The sequence below is a fragment of the Myotis nattereri genome, assembly GCF_964212035.1.
Source record: "Myotis nattereri genome assembly, chromosome: 2".
In the NCBI taxonomy this organism is placed as follows: domain Eukaryota; kingdom Metazoa; phylum Chordata; class Mammalia; order Chiroptera; family Vespertilionidae; genus Myotis; species Myotis nattereri.
Window position 1 is genome coordinate 206,898,873 of NC_138076.1, and position 16,666 is coordinate 206,915,538.

The following is a 16,666-nucleotide window of genomic DNA, read 5'->3' on the forward strand; positions in this document are numbered from 1 at the left end:
GGTGGTCAAGTTTGTTGTTTTTTTTTATTTTATTTTTTATTTCAGAGAGGAAGGGAGAGGGAGAGATAGAAACATCAATGATAAGAAAGAATCATTGATTGGCGGCCTCCTGCTTAACCCCCACTGGGGACCAAGCCTGCAGCCCAGGCATGTGCCCTGACCGGGAGTCAAACCAATGACCTCCTGGTTCATAGGTCGATGCTCAACCACTGAGCCATGCTGGCCAGGCATGGTGGTCAAGTTTAATTAGCAATGTACGTTATGCGCTGAGGCACTTATAATCGGTGGTTGGTAAAAGGTAGCTGCTATCACAGGCATCATAAATTCACATGGTGACATTCAGATTCTGAAATCCACTCGGTCACCTGATTTAGAACAAATGAGTGTTTCCCAAGGCGTAAGCCACTTAATACGAGACCCACGAGGTGTTCCATGATCAACGGGGTCTTCAGCCAGATGAATTTTGGAGCTTCCGTGCTGGTCTCTGGCCACCCACAGTGTGCACCGCGCTCACGAGGAGACCGGCCCCCACAGAGCCCCCAGCTTCAGACGGGGCCACTCTCTGCCCCCTCACCCAGGTGAAGGGACTGCAGCCTGATTACCACGATCCCCCAGCCAAGACCTCCGGCCCTTGGATCACTGAGAACCTGCTCCTGTCCCTCCAACAAGTGCTAAGTCTGTCTCGTACTCCTAGTGGGGGCAGGACTGGGACTCATCCTCAGAGGAGCCTGGGACACACAACCACAAACAGGCCAGGAGCAAGACAGAAAGCCTAGGGGAGGAGAGAGGGAGAATCCCATCCCGGAGGGCGGCGCTGACTGTCCTCTCCGGGGAAATGCCCTGGGGGCCTCGTTAGCTGCCCGTGGGCCCAGGAGCCCTGGAGCTTCCAGCGGGCTCTGTGGTGCATCTGCCCTCCGCTTCTTTCCTTTCGGCCTCTCCCTGCAGCAGGCTCCCCAGTTTGGAGATGATAACGGTTGGTAGAGCCTCTGTGAGGGGGGCGCCGAGTGAGGGTGCTGGAGGCCAGCTCCTCTGGGCACCACACCCAGGCTGGTGGCGCCAGGCTCAGGCCCTGTGGGCGGCATCAGCTTCAGGCCCCCGGCCTCTCTCACCGGGCGACGGTGTGTTTCAGATCGGGAAGCTGCGCAGCGAGCTGGAGATGGTGAGTGGGAACGTGAGGGTGATGTCGGAGATGCTGACGGAGCTGGTGCCCACCCAGGCAGAGCCCGCAGACCTGGAGCTGCTACAGGTGAGCCCGCATCCGCCCCCAGTGACTGTGCTCATGTGACCACACACATTCCCTCCCACCCACACTAGTTCCCATGCTTGCTCTGAACCCCTTCATCACACCGGAGATGTTAACACCAGGGACGTGGGACTCCATCAAATTGGAATTCAGAATAGCTCCTCTGCCTCAGTTTCCTCATCTGTAAGATTGCTCTCTAACAGTAGCCTTCATGGTACAAATTTGGCATGAGACAAGGTTTACCCACTGTGCCTGGCCGGAGTAAGCTATGGATAAATGGTATTGAGAAAAAGCTGGTAGGTGAGATTTCCACCTTTCAGATTACAAGCTTGGCAGGCCGGCATGAGAGAGCAGCTGGTGTCGGGGCTGAGGCAGGTGGGAGCTGTGGGTCTTTGCTCCTGTGGGTCAGGAGATTTTCCACAGTCACATCCCCAGCTGGTGAGGGATGAGGGTCAGGCACTGAAGCAGGAGGAGCTGGGTTTGGGGAGAGGCACCTTCCCCAGGAAGGTCAGTTCATAGAGGCACCGAGAAAGCTGGGGGACCCCAAGGCCCAGGAGCCACAGAACCCATGAGGGGGATGATGGGGTGCTTGGTGTGATGGTCTCATTTTGTGTCTGTCTTCACGCTCCGGAGGGCAGGGCTAACCTGAGTTGACCGGGTGTCCCTGCCCTATGTCCTCCCTCCGGGGGCGGGGAAAGGCGGATTCTCAGAGTTGAAAGGACATGTGACTGTGAAGACCACATGAGGGCTATGAGAGAGGCGTGAGGGAGCTAGGAAGCGCAGGGCTGCTGAAGTGCAGTTAATTTTGTGTGTCCCAAGCCCGGGCTGTGGGTGTGAGTGATTGCTGGAGCAGGCGGGCGAGGTGCCCCAGGGGCCTCGAGCACTTCCCAAGTGCCAGGCTCTGATGTGGACGCTTGATATACATTCACTTACTTAATCTTCACCCTCTCCCGTGAGGTAGGGACTCTTATCCCCATTTTCCAGGTCAGCAAACTGAGGTAGAGAGGTCATGTGATGCGCCCAGGGTCCCATGGCTGGTAAGCAGCAGAACTGGGAGTGGAACCCAGGGCCCTGGCTCCAACTGCTGCTCTTGAGCAGACAAGGAAGTAGAAACAAAGTCATAAGTGCTCTTGGTCGTGGAAGGAAGCGAGGGGAGGCCCACCGGATGTTGAAAGTCACTCGAAAGGCAGATAAGGAAAGCCCAGGAGAAGGCCTGACCTAGGAGGGGGCGGTTTAAAGGGTCCAGAAAGACCCAAAATCAGTATTGGACAGCGTCTGGTCTCAGTGATGCCTCCCGGAGAAAAGGGCTGGTGTGGTTGGCGTGACATGATGACTAAATGCATGTGGGCTCCTGGAACAAGAAAGGGGCGTTAGTAGAAAAACTGGGGAAACGTGAACGAAGCCTGTCGTTTAGCTAATGGCGTTGTAGCAGTGTTCATGTCGTAGTTCCGACAAATGCCAGACTAAGGAGAAGTTGAGTGAAGGGTTACAGGAACTCTGTACTGTCTTGGCAACTTTTCTATAAATCTATCATTCCTAAATAAAAGTATTTTTTTAAAAATAAGTCTGAAAATAATGAGGCAAAAATTCAAAATGTGGATAATAGTTGGAGTTAATCTGGTTTATTTATTTATTTTTAAATATATTTTTATTGATTTCAGAGAGGAAGGGAGAGAGAGAAAAACATCAATGATGAGAGGGAATCACTGATTGGCTGCCTCCTGCATGCCCCCCACTGGGAACCGAGCCTGCAACCCAGGCATGTGCCCTTGATTGGAATCAAACCTGGGACCCTTCAGTCCGCAGGCCAAAGCTCTATCCACTAAACCAAACCAGCTAGGGCTTATTTATTATTATTTTTTAATACATGTTTTTATTGACTTCAGAGAGGAAGGGAGAGAGAGAGGGAAACATCAATGATGAGAGAGTTATTTATTGGCTGCCTCCTGTACACCCCACACTGGGAATCAAGCCCACAACCCAGGCATGTGCCCTGACCGGGAATCGAAACGTGACCTCCTGGTTCATAAGTCGAAACTCAACCACTGAGCCACACCACCAGGCCATCTAGTTTATTTTTTATTTTTAAATATATATATTTTTATTTCAGAGAAGAAGGGAGAAAGAGACGGAAACATCAATGACGAGAGAGAATCATCGATCGGCTGCCTCCTGCATGCCCCCTACTGGGGATCGAGCCCGTAACCCAGACATGTGCCCTTGACTAGAATCAAACACAGGACCCTTCAGTCCGCAGGCCGATGCTCTATCCACTGAGCCAAACCAGCCTGGGCCATCTAGTTTATTTTTTATGTTTTGGTTACCAAAAATACCCCAGTACACCCAGAGAAGCTGCAGTTTGTTCAGCCAGGCCACCTGGCAGCTCTGTTCTTCAACTAAGCAAAGATGGCGACAGGGGAATGAAGTCTGCATGGAGCCAGCCTGTTGGTGAATGTGAGTGTGGAACACAGAAATGGAATTCAGAGGCTCGTTTGCGGAGCCCCTGAAGCTGCTCTGTGGAGCTCCAGTCCAGGGTGGAGTCCGCTCTGCTCTCCAAGGTCACCAGGGGCCAGAGCCCTTCCAGGAGAGATGGCCTCGCTCTGGTCTGGTGCCCATGCTTGTCCTATTTGCTTCCACGGCAGGAGCTCAACCGGACGTGCCGAGCCATGCAGCAGCGGGTCCTGGAGCTCATCCCCCGGATCGCCAACGAGCAGCTGACGGAGGAGCTGCTCATCGTCAATGACAATCTCAACAACGTGTTCTTGCGCCATGAACGGTACCCAGCCTTGCAGCTGCCCACTCTCCCTCTCCCTCCCACCTACCCTGCGCCCTGGTCTCCCCACACGCTGACCTCTCATCTCCTCTCAAACACCAGGCCGGCCACACAAGGCATGTATCCTCAGCTGTCTTCTTGCAGCGTGGGCATGCATGCCCCGCCTTCCAGTACCTCTCCTCTCCTCGCCAGTTAGCCCTGCCCGATGTCCCTGCGTCCAGCCCCCGGAGAGGGCAGCGGTGGTAGCTGAGCGTGTGGGCCCGCAGCCAGGCAGGCTGGTCTGTCCTTGCTCACTCCACCTCTGCCTGGCTCTGGGGCCTCGGACCACTTACTGACTTAATTAGGGCTTTGACTGCAAGTACACACGGCGTTTCCGGCTGACTTAGAGAAGGAATTGATTGGATGAATAGCCTCTGTGAAATGCAGAGCGTTTCGTGTCCAAAGGGGAGTGAACAGTGAGGCCTCCCAACAGAGCAGGAGGGACAGACAGATCCTAGGGCAGCTCAGGGTCTCTGGGCAGAACCTCCTAAACCAGCGGTCGCCAACCTTTCAGACCTTACAGACCACCGGTTGGTGACCGCTGTCCTAGACCATGTCCCCAAGGTGTCACCATCAGTGAATGGGTCCAAATGCTTCCTCACCTGTGTCATTCTGTTCAGGGGCAGGTCCCCGAGAGAAACTGGCTCAGCTTTGCTGTGCCCACTGGTTGGGGGGACAGGAGGGCCCTTTGACGGCCGTCCCACCAGGATCACGGGCATTGGGGAAAGAGCAGGCCTGGCATTTGCCTGGTGGTACTTTCTGTTCACAACCACTCATACTGTGTCTGCTTGATCCTCACATTTGGGAGGCAGGTTCCACTCTCACCCCCCTTTTTACAGACAAGGAGACAGGTTCAGAAATGATATAACGTACCCACGGTCACACAGTTAACAAGGCGCAGGGCCAGCATTCGAACAGACCCCAGACCCAGGTCTTCTTAACCCGCTTTGCCCACCGCCAGGCCTGTCCGAGGGTGGCCAGTGGCCCTGGGCAGTGCAAGGATGTGTGTCTTTCACATACCACTGCAGGCCCTGGCACACAGAGGTACACAGGTAGATTACTGAGCAACTTCCACAGAGGTCCTCACCTGTGCCAGTGCCGCGTGCATCCCATGTTCTCCTCTAGTCTATTCCTATTCGTTTGACGCTGATCGTGACCGGAGTGGCCAGGTTGTTGACAATCCAAATTGGGTCGCTTCTGCAAGTGAAAGGGGCACAGTTAAAAGTGCCCTCGGATGCCGGCATTACTGGGTCTGCCCAAACGAGACTCACCGCTGCACTGATGCTGAGCCCACGGGAACAGACTAGAGGAGAACGGGGGGACCCACAGCACGTGAAGGGCCCTGCCTGGCTGTGCCGAGGCGCCTCTCAGCCGGTCTCCCTGACTCACTCTTTCTGTCTCGTAGGTTCGAGCGGTTCCGGACCGGCCAGACCGCCAAGGTAAACAGCTCTGCTGTCACCAGATCGTGCCCTGTTAACAGAAAAGGAGGGCTGTGCTCATCACCACCCCATATCCTATGCAAGATGCGCCTTCTTGTCCAGGCTCCTAGAAAAGTCCTCTTCTATCTTTTTATGTCACTGTCCCTTTAAGCTCTGCCACCAGCTGGCGCCCAAGGGTCTGCCCGCCCTCCAGAGGGAGCAGCAGAGCCAGAAGCCAAGGGGAGAAGCCACAGCTGCAGGGCGCGGAGACAGCTCCTAAGGCCCGTGCTGCTGGCTGAGGGGAGCAAGGCCACGGCAGGGGCATGACGGTGGGTCTCCCTTTCCCCCAGGCCCCCAGTGAGGCCGAGGCGGCAGCTGACCTCATCGACATGGGCGCTGACCCAGCAGCCACTGGCGGCCTCTCATCCCAGCTGGCAGGAATGAGTAAGTGCGGGCACCCCTGCAGTTCTGGGGGTGCCATCCTGTGTTACAGTTGGAGCTGGAGCCCCAACAGCAGGGTGTTAGCCCAGACCCCACCCCACTGGGGTCCCAGGCTGAACCTTGCCGCAAGGCTAAGCATCTGGGACAAGACATGGGACTCTCCCTCACAGCCCACAGTGGCTGAGCCCTCCCGGGCCTCAGAAGTCCCACTGTTCTGAGGTTGCCCTCGACACTGAAGTCTCCCTGGCCTGAATCGCCTGGGTGAGCGTGGGCAAGTCCCTGGAACGTCCTGTGCCCTCCTTCCTCCTCTGGGATGGGCAGGAATAGGCCCTTCCTCACAGCCGGTGATGAGGACTGAATGAACTCGGGCATGGGCCAGGCTCAGAGTAGTGCCAGGCCGGAGTGGGCTCCTGGCACACGTTAGCCATCAAATCATTGACATATCACTGTGATTGGTTTTACTGACTGACTGCTTCATGCCAAGCCCAGGAAATCACTCCGAGTGAGGCGGTAGCTATGCCCATGGTCCCGCAGCCAGCAGGGGCTGCCCCGTTTATGCATCCTGCCCTGTGTGCACCCCCCTCTGTGCTGCCCACCCAGAACCAGCCCTGGGCCCGGCAGGGAGCAGCTTGGCCACGGCGCGTGCGAGAGCAGCGGGCGGAGTCTTACGTGTCTCTCTGTCCCCGCAGACCTGGGCTCCAGCAGCGTGAGGGCTGGCCTGCAGTCTCTGGAGACCTCCGGCCGCCTGGAGGACGAGTTTGACATGTTTGCCCTAACACGGGGCAGCTCGCTGGCCGACCAACGGAAAGAGTGAGTGGCCGGCCCCCTGCAGTTTGGGTCACTCCCCATCAGAGGAGACTCTCTCCCTGAACCCACTTGTTGGTGGGCACACCCCATGAAAGAGCACACAGCCCCCTGGTGTCCCCCCTCAGGGTGGCAGAGTTCCTTCCCCTAAGTCAGTCCCACGTGGCCCACAGAGCCCGTGGCCAGGCGGCAGACTCAGTGCCCCGCAGGCAGAGCTGGATGGGGAAGGCTGGCCTGTATGTTGACCAGCTGCGTGCCAGAATCTCGTAAGATCTGATCAGATGAGGAAACTGAGGCTTCCTCGGTGGGGAGCCTGGGTCTGTCTGGTGCAAGGACAGTGTCTGCGACTCAGGTTCCCCCTGCTCTGTGCCCAGTGCACCAAGGCCCTGGGGAGGCAGGGAGGCTCCTGATAAGTCCTCAGGGGCTTGTCCAGTCATTCCCGTCGTTCCACAGTCCCTACCATCCCACTCAGGTCTGCCCACTCTGCACCGAGCGAGGGCCTGTCCTTCCACAGGGCTGCCCACTTCCAGGGAGATGCCCTTGGCAGTCAGGGCACGAGGCCAGCACTTGCCTCAGCTTCCCCTGATGGACTCCGTGTAGGCAGGTCAGAAGCGGTGTGCTCGTCCTCAGCCCCTTGCTCATGACCCCAAGTCTGGGCTGGGGCGGGCCAGATAGATAGCCAAGGAAAGCTCTGGATTGAGGACCCGTCCCAGTGGACACCCAGCTCCCTAGTGGTCATTCTAGGTCTTTGGAAACTGTCAGTGGGCCTCTGAAGAACCCAGAACTACCCTCTCCACTCTGGCATGCCCAGGTGTAGCCCGCCTGGGCCCATGGGTTGCCCACAACCTGCCCACTGGCCGTACCCAGCTCTGGGAAAGGGAGGGCTGATGGGCCATGAGCCACATCCTTATTCAGGCAGAGTCTATAGTCCCAAGCCTAGGGCTCTGGGACGGCTCATGGTTGCCATGGAATTAGGGCACGTGAGGCTGCTGTGCAGGTGGAAGCTAATGAGTCCAGTGGGACCTAACAGCCAGGAGGTGGCCCGCCCAGGAGGCCCCGGCAGGTGGCACACTGGCCACACCAGAGAGCGCTTGGCACCTGGCCCAGCTCGCCAGCCTGGCTGATGTTTGCTGCTACTGGAGCGAGGCCCTAGGAGAGAGAAAAGCACATCAAAACATCCTCTCCAGGACCTGCAATCTCAGAGAGAGAGATGTGCCTACGGACCCCTGCCGTGCAGTGCTGAGTGCTGGAGGGGTGTACCAGGCACTGCGACCTGGACAGCAGGGTCGGGGGCGAGGGTCAAGATGGCCGTTTCAGGCCGTGGGAACAGCATGTGCAAAGGTCAGAGGTAGGAGAGAGCAGCGGGTAGGACAGGTGGTCTGACACAGCATCATGTGCCTTCTCAGGTCATGGGTCCTGCGGGCCCGAGATTGGCCTCCTCCCAGCAGAAAGTGCCAGCGCCTGCAGGGGCAGCAGTGTGCCCCAGCTCGGAGTTCCCCAGCCCTTTGTTCTCCTGCCTGGCTCCTTCCTTCTGCTCCAGCTGCATCTTTAGTCCTGGTCACCTGACTGGCCTTTGGTCTCCTCACCTTGTCCTGTCTCCTGGGACTCTCAGACGCTCCCAGGCCTGTCTGTCCACCTGGTATCTGGTGCCGGCTCTGCCTCCACTCACCAGGAAGCCAGCCCCGACCACAGCTGGCACAGTCCCGACCTCTCCACCTGACCAGCCCTTCCACTCGGGGCACCAAGGAGAGCGAGGGGGCATCTGGGCCAGCCAGGCCAGGGGCGCCTCAGCCAAGCTTTGCCGGAAGCGGGAGGCCTTCCTCAGCTTCTCCCACATCATCGTTCTGGGGACAGGGTCCACGCCCTGCCCATGCTGTGTCACCCTAAGTGTCTCATGTCCAGCTTCTGGCCTTACAGGGCCCATGTGAGGAGCAGCCCTCCCTCCTCTGTTGGGCATGGACCACAGACACCGGGCCCAGGTCTGCAGCCCTGTCTGGGCTGTGACATTGTCCTTCAGCGGGTGGCTAGGCCCTCCACTGCTGCAGGCACGGCTCCTAGCGATGGCGGAGCCTCAGCTTTCAGGGCTGCGCAGGTGTGTGTGTGAGAGGGAGAGAAATGGGGGGGGGGGGGGAGGGGGATTAGTTATTAGGAGGGAACATGCAGTTCTTGGAGGGCAGGGAAGCATCGGTTTCTGTTTGTTCCAGGGCCAGACGTGCCCTGTTCTGCCTTACCCACCAGCACCTGTGTGCTCGGGCACAGGGACAGCAGCGTGGCGGCTCCGCGCCTGAGGGAGCCGGCCTCCCTAGGCCAGGGCTTTGCGCAATCTTTGGCATCGCTTCCTCCTCGTTGCACTCACTGCCCAGATTTAGCCAGGGGCACCCAGCTGCTCTCTGGAAGGCTGAGAGCACACTGCCCACCATCCGCCTCAGGTTGGCTCCAGCGAGACCCTGCAGATGGCCGGGCTCCAGTCCGCTGGCCGGGAACGCAAGCCATGCAGCTGGGCGTGCGCTCGCTCATGGCCGGCTCCCCTGGCTGACTGCACATCTTACCGGGGAGTGGACCCTGGTGCTCTCCCAAGTGGCTGCGTGGGAATTTGGGGGGCTTACTCAAGAGGCCCCTTTAAGTACCACCCTGCGCCATTCCCAGGAGGGTGAATGGGTATGGCAGGCACTCAGTGTAACAACTCCAGTTTCCAAAACCCGGAGCTGGTGCAGCCCGGCCTCAGCAGAGGGTGGGTGCTCCCCCGCCCCGGTGCAGGGATGTCCCTTTGCACCTGGGATTCTGGGGCTCACTTCTTCACCTCAGTGCTGGACGGACCGGGGCTGAGGTCTCACCTCCTCTCTGCTGTGGTTCAGAGCGAGCATAAAGGTTCTCCCCGCACGTCAGGGCTGCCTCCCCCATACCCCTGCCTCCCCCGGACGCCCATCTCTCTGCCGCAGTCAGGGGAGGTACCAAGCCCCCTCGTTAGCCCAGGTCCTCCTCCCACTCCTGGTTTATTCTCTTGCTCCCCCTGAGACTTCACCTCAAACCCACCAGACACCCCCTTCCCTGCCCTCTGCTTGGGAGCTGTGGTGGCGCTGCTTCCCTCCCCCTCCCCCCTCCCCCCTCCTCCCTTCCCCCACCAGTGCCCAGCTGGCTGGCACCCCCAGAGGATGGTTAGAATCACCCTCCACCTGCTGACAGACCGGAGGGCTGGGGATGTTGTGCAGTGAGCCAGCACCAGAGGGCGCCTCACCCAGCCGCCCACCCGTGAGCTTACTCCCCATTCAAACGCAGCCTTGCTCAGAACCAGGGTTTGTAAATTATCAGATGGGAGCTGCTCAAAAAAAGTGTCTGTATAGGAGCTCCCCGTGAGCATGGGGTCACTGGCCCTAGTTCTCCTCCCTGGAGTTGGGCCAAATCTGATGTTGGCCCTTGGCGATCTGGTTCTGTCTTGGGCCAGCAGCACCCCCTCCCCCCTCCAGCTCATCCCCGCCCATCCCCCTCCATCACATCCGCGGGGAATACCCTACAGCAAGGGCAGCGCTAATGGCATGGGGGCCTCTGTGTTTCAGGGTGAAATACGAAGACCCCCAAGCTACGGACGGCCTGGCTGGAGCCCTGGACGCCCGGCAGCAGAGCACCGGAGCGGTGAGCAGAGGCCCGAGGAAGGCAGAGTGCTGCCCGGGCCCCATGTGCCGGGCCTGGCTCGGCGTGCCCCCTCCCCCCTATTTGGTGCTCCCGTTGGCCCTTTGTAGCTGATGTGCGTGTTCCCCTATCACAGCTGAGGAAACTTAGTCCCCAGTTCACACGGGAGAAGAGTTAGAGCAGAGATCAGACCTGGCTCCCCCGCATCGGCCCCCCAGCTGTGTCCTCAGGCCGGTGACCACTGTCCAGGCCTCCATGGCTTCCTCTGTAGGAGCTCACAGTTGTGCCCACAGGGCTGACAATCGGACGCGTGAGCGTGTGTTGAAGGCGCTTGGCCCAGACTGAGCTCAGTCAGTCCTCTGCCTCGAGTGTGGACAGAGGGGGACAGAGCAGAGAACAGGAGCCGCAGCGGCAGCCCCGCCCCTCCCGCCCTCCGCCTTGCATTTCCTCCCAGCTCCCTGCCTGCCTTCCCACCGTACCACCCCCTGGACATCCTTGTAGTTCCCTTTACCTGCTGGCTGTGCACTGAGTGGCCGCCAGGGGCCAGCACCGAGCAGCTCTGTGGGCGACCCCTCCCCTTGGCCAGAGCTCCAAGCACACTGCCCATCCCTGTGCCGTGTGTCTGGGCGCCGTCTGGACAGTGGGACTTCTGTGCCAGGAGGTGGACGGAGTTGCTCCTCGGGAAGTGGTTGGAGATGGCAGGGCCGGGTGGAGAGGCAGGAGCAGAGACGTGGCCGGCAGAGGGGAGGGTTGGGGCTTGCGGCCGGGCCGGCGGGACTGGCTGGGGGGAGGCAGAGCCTGAGCAGGGACTGCAGGGCTCCGGGCAGCCGGGGGGAGGGTGGGCTTCGTTCTGTGTGAGGAGGAAGCGGTGGGCGGGTGTGAGCAGAGGGGCCATTCCTCCGGCTTCCGGTATAGAAGGGCCCGCGTGCAAGGGGAGAGCAGTGAGGAGGCTATGGAAGTGCTCAGCCCACTGGGTGTGGTGGACGGGGGAGCCCGGCTGACCCGAGACCCCCAGCATCTCAGGCGTCCTTCCCAGGTCAGAACAGGCAAGGCCTGGAGCACTGGAGGCAGGGCCAGCGGGGACCGGGCTTCCTATGTGCGTTCCGCCCCCCCATTTTTCTTTGTAAGAGCCTCCATCATTTTCGTTGTAAGCGGTGGTTTGTCCAGCCTGCGCTCTGTGCCAGGCCCTGCGCTAAGCTCTCTACATCCCCCCTCCAGGCCAGCACAGACCCTTAAGGGGCGTCTCCCTTTCAACAAAGCGGAAACAGTCCCAGAGAGAGGCTGGGTGAGACACTGTAACGCCTTCGCGTGGCCCTGGCGCCCGGAGAGGGGTTTCATCTCTGTGGTGCTGCGGCCCAGGGTCCACCCTTCTGGTCCGTCTGGCTCCAAAGCCAGTGCTGGTACCGAGAGCCCAGGGCCTTGGAGCTCAGCCTTCCTGTCCCAGGGCCGGCGTTCTGGCTCCAAGAACCTGGATGAACCGGGCCCTCTGGAAGTCAGCCAAAAGCACCTCCTCTCGGGCCACCTGGCCTCGCGGGCAGGGCCTGACACCACTGCCCAGCAGCACAATCCCAGCCACCCCTTCCTGTTGCAAACCCAGGAGCTGCAGCCCAGGGACAGGTCCCTGCCCGGGGCACACGCAGCTCGGGCCCGCCGAGAGCTGGCGCCGGCTCTCTCCTCACCGCCTGGCAGTTGCTCCGGGAGGAGACCCGAAACTGACCAGTGAGGCTCGGGCATCCCTGGTGGCCAGGGGTCTGAGTCGCTTCACCAGGCGCGGGCAGGGCTTTCCTCCAGGTGCTCCATCTGGCCGTGGTGAGGCTCTCCATGGGCCATCAGACGGGTCCCAGGCAGCCATGCCCGGCATGGAGTCAGTGCCCGCTCGGAGGCAGCCAGGCTGGCCCCGGCTCACCGTCCTGTGAGGTGTGGGCGTGTGTGCCAGGCCCCTGTGGGGTCTGTCCAGGGTGGGAGGCAGAACTCCTGTCCCCCTCGCCCACCAGTCTGCTGGGCCCAAGGAGCCTCCTGTTGCCACCCGTCAACCTGAGGTGCCGTAACCAGTGTTTCTAAGCCCGAGGCGCCCGTAGGAATCTGAGAGCCAGCAGCTGGTGGCTGCCTGCTCTGCCGTCCGAGGGCGTGTCCAGTTGGACCGGGCCGCCGGCCGCCCGGCCCTGCCCTGTCCTCCCGCCTCCCTCAGCGTGACCCTTTCTCACCAGATGGGAGGCGGCAGTGAGAAGAGCCTCGGGGACTGGATGGTGAGACAAGGCATGGTGAGGCCCCCCGAGAGCTGGGGCTGTCCCTCGGGGCTCCCCCGGTGCTGCTGCCAGAGGGAGCAGGAGCCTCGGACCCAGAGGAGAGCGGGGCCTGCCAGCGCGGCACTCAGTGGCCCTGCACCCCCCACTCCTGCTTTCTCGGCCTCTGGGGGCTCACTTCTGGCCGCCCAGGCATCCCCTCCGGCAGCTGAGAGCTCGTGGGAGAGGGCCCTGCTGGTGCCGCTGGTGCTGCTGGGAAGGCCCTCCTGCCTCTGCTCGGGGCTTCCTGCTCCCCACGGGGCCTCAGGCTGGGGAAGAGCTGGGGTGGAACTGGCCTGGTTGGAGAGAGGCTCGCCCTCTTCCCCAGGAGCTAACTGGTGGCTGGCATCTTGAGCATCCTCCCACCACCGGCTCACTCGGTCCTCACAGCGCTGGGCGGTGGGCTGGGCGCTGTGTTACTCTGAGGATGAGCCGGCGAGGTAGCCTCCAAGGAGGAGGCCCGCCCCAGCAGCCCCTGTCCACACAGAGCTTTGTGACCGGAGTGAAAAGTCCCCGTGCGCGGCCCCTGCCCCCCTGAACCCCCAGCCTGGCCTTTTCAGGTCATCTCGGCTCCTCCCTCCACATGGGCCCCTCCACCAGGAGCTCGGTCTGAACGTGCAGGGAGATCAGCTGACAGCCCCTTCCCCACATCCTGCCCCCACCCTAACCCGCTGGCTGAGCCCTCCCTGGGCTCCCTGCCTTCCGCCAGCTGCCCCCAGCCTGTGCGCAGCCCTGGGCCTTGCACAAGCCCCCCCACCCCCACCCCTGCAGCCTGGAGCCTCGCCCACACCCTCGGGGTGGGAGCTGGAGGTGCATTTCTCCTCCTGGCCTGGCCTCTGCTTAGCCCACTGCCCGGCATCCCCTTGCCCACAGCCTGGCACCGTGGGCAGAATTGTGGGTCCCAGGCAGCTGGTCAGGAGCCATCTTGGGGGAGATGCCAGGATCTTGACTCCCAGAAGGGGCAGGCAGGTCTGACACCCCATTTCTAAGTGAGGAGGCTCAGGGAGGGTGACTGCCCCCAGCTCCCGGCCCGCCCGGCCTCACCGTCCCCCTCCCTTCCAGATCCCCGTCACCCAGGCCTGCCTCATGGAGGACATCGAGCAGTGGCTGTCCACTGACGTGGTGAGTCGGGGCCGCCCAGCCCACAAGCGAAGGCTCAGGCCCGCTTCTCACCCACCTGACGTGGCTCCCGGTTTCTCATGAGGAAGAGGCTGATCCTAGGGGGGACGGGGGGGTTGAGGGGGCATTGCTGTGGGACCCTCAGCAGCGGGCCGTGTCCCACCTTTAGAGGAGGGCCTGGCACTGCACCCTCCCCAGCATGCTGCCCGGGGAGGTCCCCGTGGGTGCCGGCTGAGGGCAGTCAAGCAGCCGTGACAGCGCTAGGCTCTGCACCTGCCACACACGGGGAGACGGGGCCACTCAGCCCATTTCACAGATCAGGAGACTGATAGCAGCTGAGCGACACATGGGCCCCGCCCAGCCCCGCGGCCCGCACCTGCCAGCTAACCTCTGCTCTGCTTTCTCAGGGCAACGACGCGGAGGAGTCCAAGGGCGTCACCAGCGAAGGTAGGAGGCCCTGGCCCTGCCCGCCCACCCCCCTCTCCCGCCCCGGCCTCGAGCCCACCCCAGCCTCTCTCTCTTTCTCTAGAATTTGACAAGTTCCTGGAAGAACGGGCCAAAGTGGCCGATCGGTTGCCCAGTCTCTCCAGCCCCTCAGCTGAGGGCCCCCCAGGGCCCCGCCCCGGCGCCACCCCTCGAAAGCAGACCCAGGAGAAGGACGACGACATGCTGTTTGCCTTATGAGCAGGCTGGCACCCTGCGCCCGGCCGCTGCTCCCACCCCTGGCTGGGCCTCTCCCTCCCTCGGTGTCAAGGCTGCTTGGGGTGGCGTGTTACCCCTTCTCTCCTCGAGGCTGGGCCAGGTTTGGGGAGTGGGAAGGCAGCAGGTGAACTGGGCGAGCAGGTCAGTTCCTCGTTGGGATCCTGGCCACTCCTGCCGCCCCCACCCCAGCCGACCTCTCTGACTGCTGAGACCTGGATGCCTGGACAGGCAGGCTGGCTGCTTGGGTGCCCCGGTGACCCTCCCGCCCTGGGTGACCCATCCCAGAGGAGCCCTCCAGAGCCCACACTGCCGGCCGAGGCCTGGCCGGGAGCTGGAAACAGAAGCTTCTGTTGCAACCTCTGGTCCCTTCCCCGGCCCTGCTGCGTGGAGCCGGAGGCTCTGGCCCGCTGTTGAGGGCAGGGTATTTGGCTCAGCTGCTCGCTGTCCAGGTACGAAGCTGCACTTGGTGGGGCAGAGCGCCCGGCCCTGGCTGCAGGGGAGAGTTCGGGGCGTGCCTGGCATACCTGCGGCCCCACCATCTCCTCCCCTGTCTTTCCCTTTCCTCTTCCTGCCCGCCGGGCGTGGGTCCCCCACCTGTTGGTTGATCCTCTTGTACTGGGAGAGGTACCTTTATGTCCCCAATTAAAGGTAGAAAACCACCTGTGACAGCGTTCAGGCGCCAAGTGGGAAGTGACTTCTTGGTCTCTCCAGGGAGGGGGACAGCTTTGTCGCTGGGAGCTGGGGGCCGGTGGCCATCCAGGGAGGGCATCTCAGATGGCCAGGCGGAGCAGCAGAACTGGCAGCCAGCAGCCCCTCGCGCCTCACACAGGCTCAGCACGCTTTGCCCTGCTGGGAGGCCCATTGCTGTCCCTCTGAGTGACGTTCCTGCATGCTCAGGGCACCTTCACGCTGCTCCCGCCCCTGCTGGGGGGGTGGGGGGCAGTTACAGGCAGGAGCACAGTGTAGGGTGGCAGGTGGGGGGTGGGGCTCCTGCAAGAGGAGATCGCCATCCTGTCGGGCACTGGACTAGGCTACACGCAGGCTCATGGGCCGTCACAGCAGCCCTGGGCAGAGCAGTTACCACTCGTCACAGACGCTGAGGCTCGACTCCGTCATGGGCCATGCTGTGACTGGGCCCCTTCTGCGCCTCGTGCCCCCACGTGGACACCAGCACCCATCTTATCTGCTTAGATCATGCAGAGGTGGCCAGGAGCTGGGGACTTTGGCCCTGGTCTGAGTGTCCACCGGCTGTATCTTGCCAGCCCGGCTGCCTCTCCAGCCGGCGTGACAGCAGGTCACACCCAGAGGCCCTTCCTGGGCCGGCGCTGGCTGGCTGCCACCACACCACACGCCCACAGTGTCTGAAGCCGAGCTGGATTCTGTGCTCAGTCCACGTGGTGGAGCAAGGCCCTGGTGCTGGGCTCTGTGACCCTCACTTGCGTAACATGCACCTTTGCCACTGTGCCTGCATGGTTGCCGCCTGGGGGCAGTGACTGCGGGGCGTGCACACACTTGCCCACATGCGGTGCGGTCAGCAGTCCTGGTCAGCTCCGACTCCCACAGACCTTCCCAAGGCCGGGCCGTCTCACAGGACAGAGGGATGGGCTCCGTGAGCTCCCTCCCCTGTCCCTGCAGCCCCAGCTCTCCCCGTCCCCCTCCCTCCCCACCACGCCCAGCTGAGCTGCTGTGTGCAGTGCCTGGCCAGGCCTTTTCACCTCCCAACAGCTCTGGGGAGAACAGTTTTGACCACCGCTTACCCGTGGGGAAACGGGGGCTTGGGGGAGCAAGGACTGGCTAGTCACATACTCAGCAATGGGAGAGTGGCACCGGTCCTGTACACACGGGCTGCTGGGAGCCCCAGGGAACCAGCCGTGACTTCAGGCTGGTGGCCCTGTTGATGCTGAAGTTGCGAGTGGTTTGTTCTTCCCTGCGGATGGTATCTGCTGAGTGCCAGCTGCACACAGGGCGTGGGCCTTGGTGCTGAGGATACAGGTGAGTGGCCACCTGCCAGCCCTGTTGGGCCACGTGGGAGGGAAGGGGACAAAACGACAGCCGTAAATTCAGTAAGTGCCACCTGCTCTGAAATGAAGGGAGGGGAAACGGAGGCAGAGTGATGGGAGCTGGAGGTGAGGGAGGGGCCGAGGCTGGAGACGCAGGGTGGCCCCAGCGCAGAGCCCCACAGGAAGGGGGCCAGGGAGACCACCCACTGCCCCTGGAA

General features: G+C 61.4%; 1 protein-coding gene across 1 annotated transcript in view; it reads left to right on the plus strand.

Moving 5' to 3' along the window:
* Positions 1–15,119, plus strand: part of TOM1 (target of myb1 membrane trafficking protein) — a 36,763-nt gene extending 21,644 nt beyond the window's left edge. Inside the window, exons 7-15 of the mRNA XM_081082723.1 lie at positions 1,130–1,246; positions 3,886–4,019; positions 5,461–5,494; positions 5,824–5,917; positions 6,604–6,724; positions 10,273–10,348; positions 13,690–13,749; positions 14,154–14,193; positions 14,276–15,119. Of these exons, the coding sequence (XP_080938849.1) occupies positions 1,130–1,246; positions 3,886–4,019; positions 5,461–5,494; positions 5,824–5,917; positions 6,604–6,724; positions 10,273–10,348; positions 13,690–13,749; positions 14,154–14,193; positions 14,276–14,430 (831 nt within the window). The 3' untranslated portion in view covers positions 14,431–15,119. The remainder of the gene's footprint in view (positions 1–1,129; positions 1,247–3,885; positions 4,020–5,460; positions 5,495–5,823; positions 5,918–6,603; positions 6,725–10,272; positions 10,349–13,689; positions 13,750–14,153; positions 14,194–14,275) is intronic.
* The last annotated feature ends 1,547 nt before the right edge of the window (positions 15,120–16,666 follow it).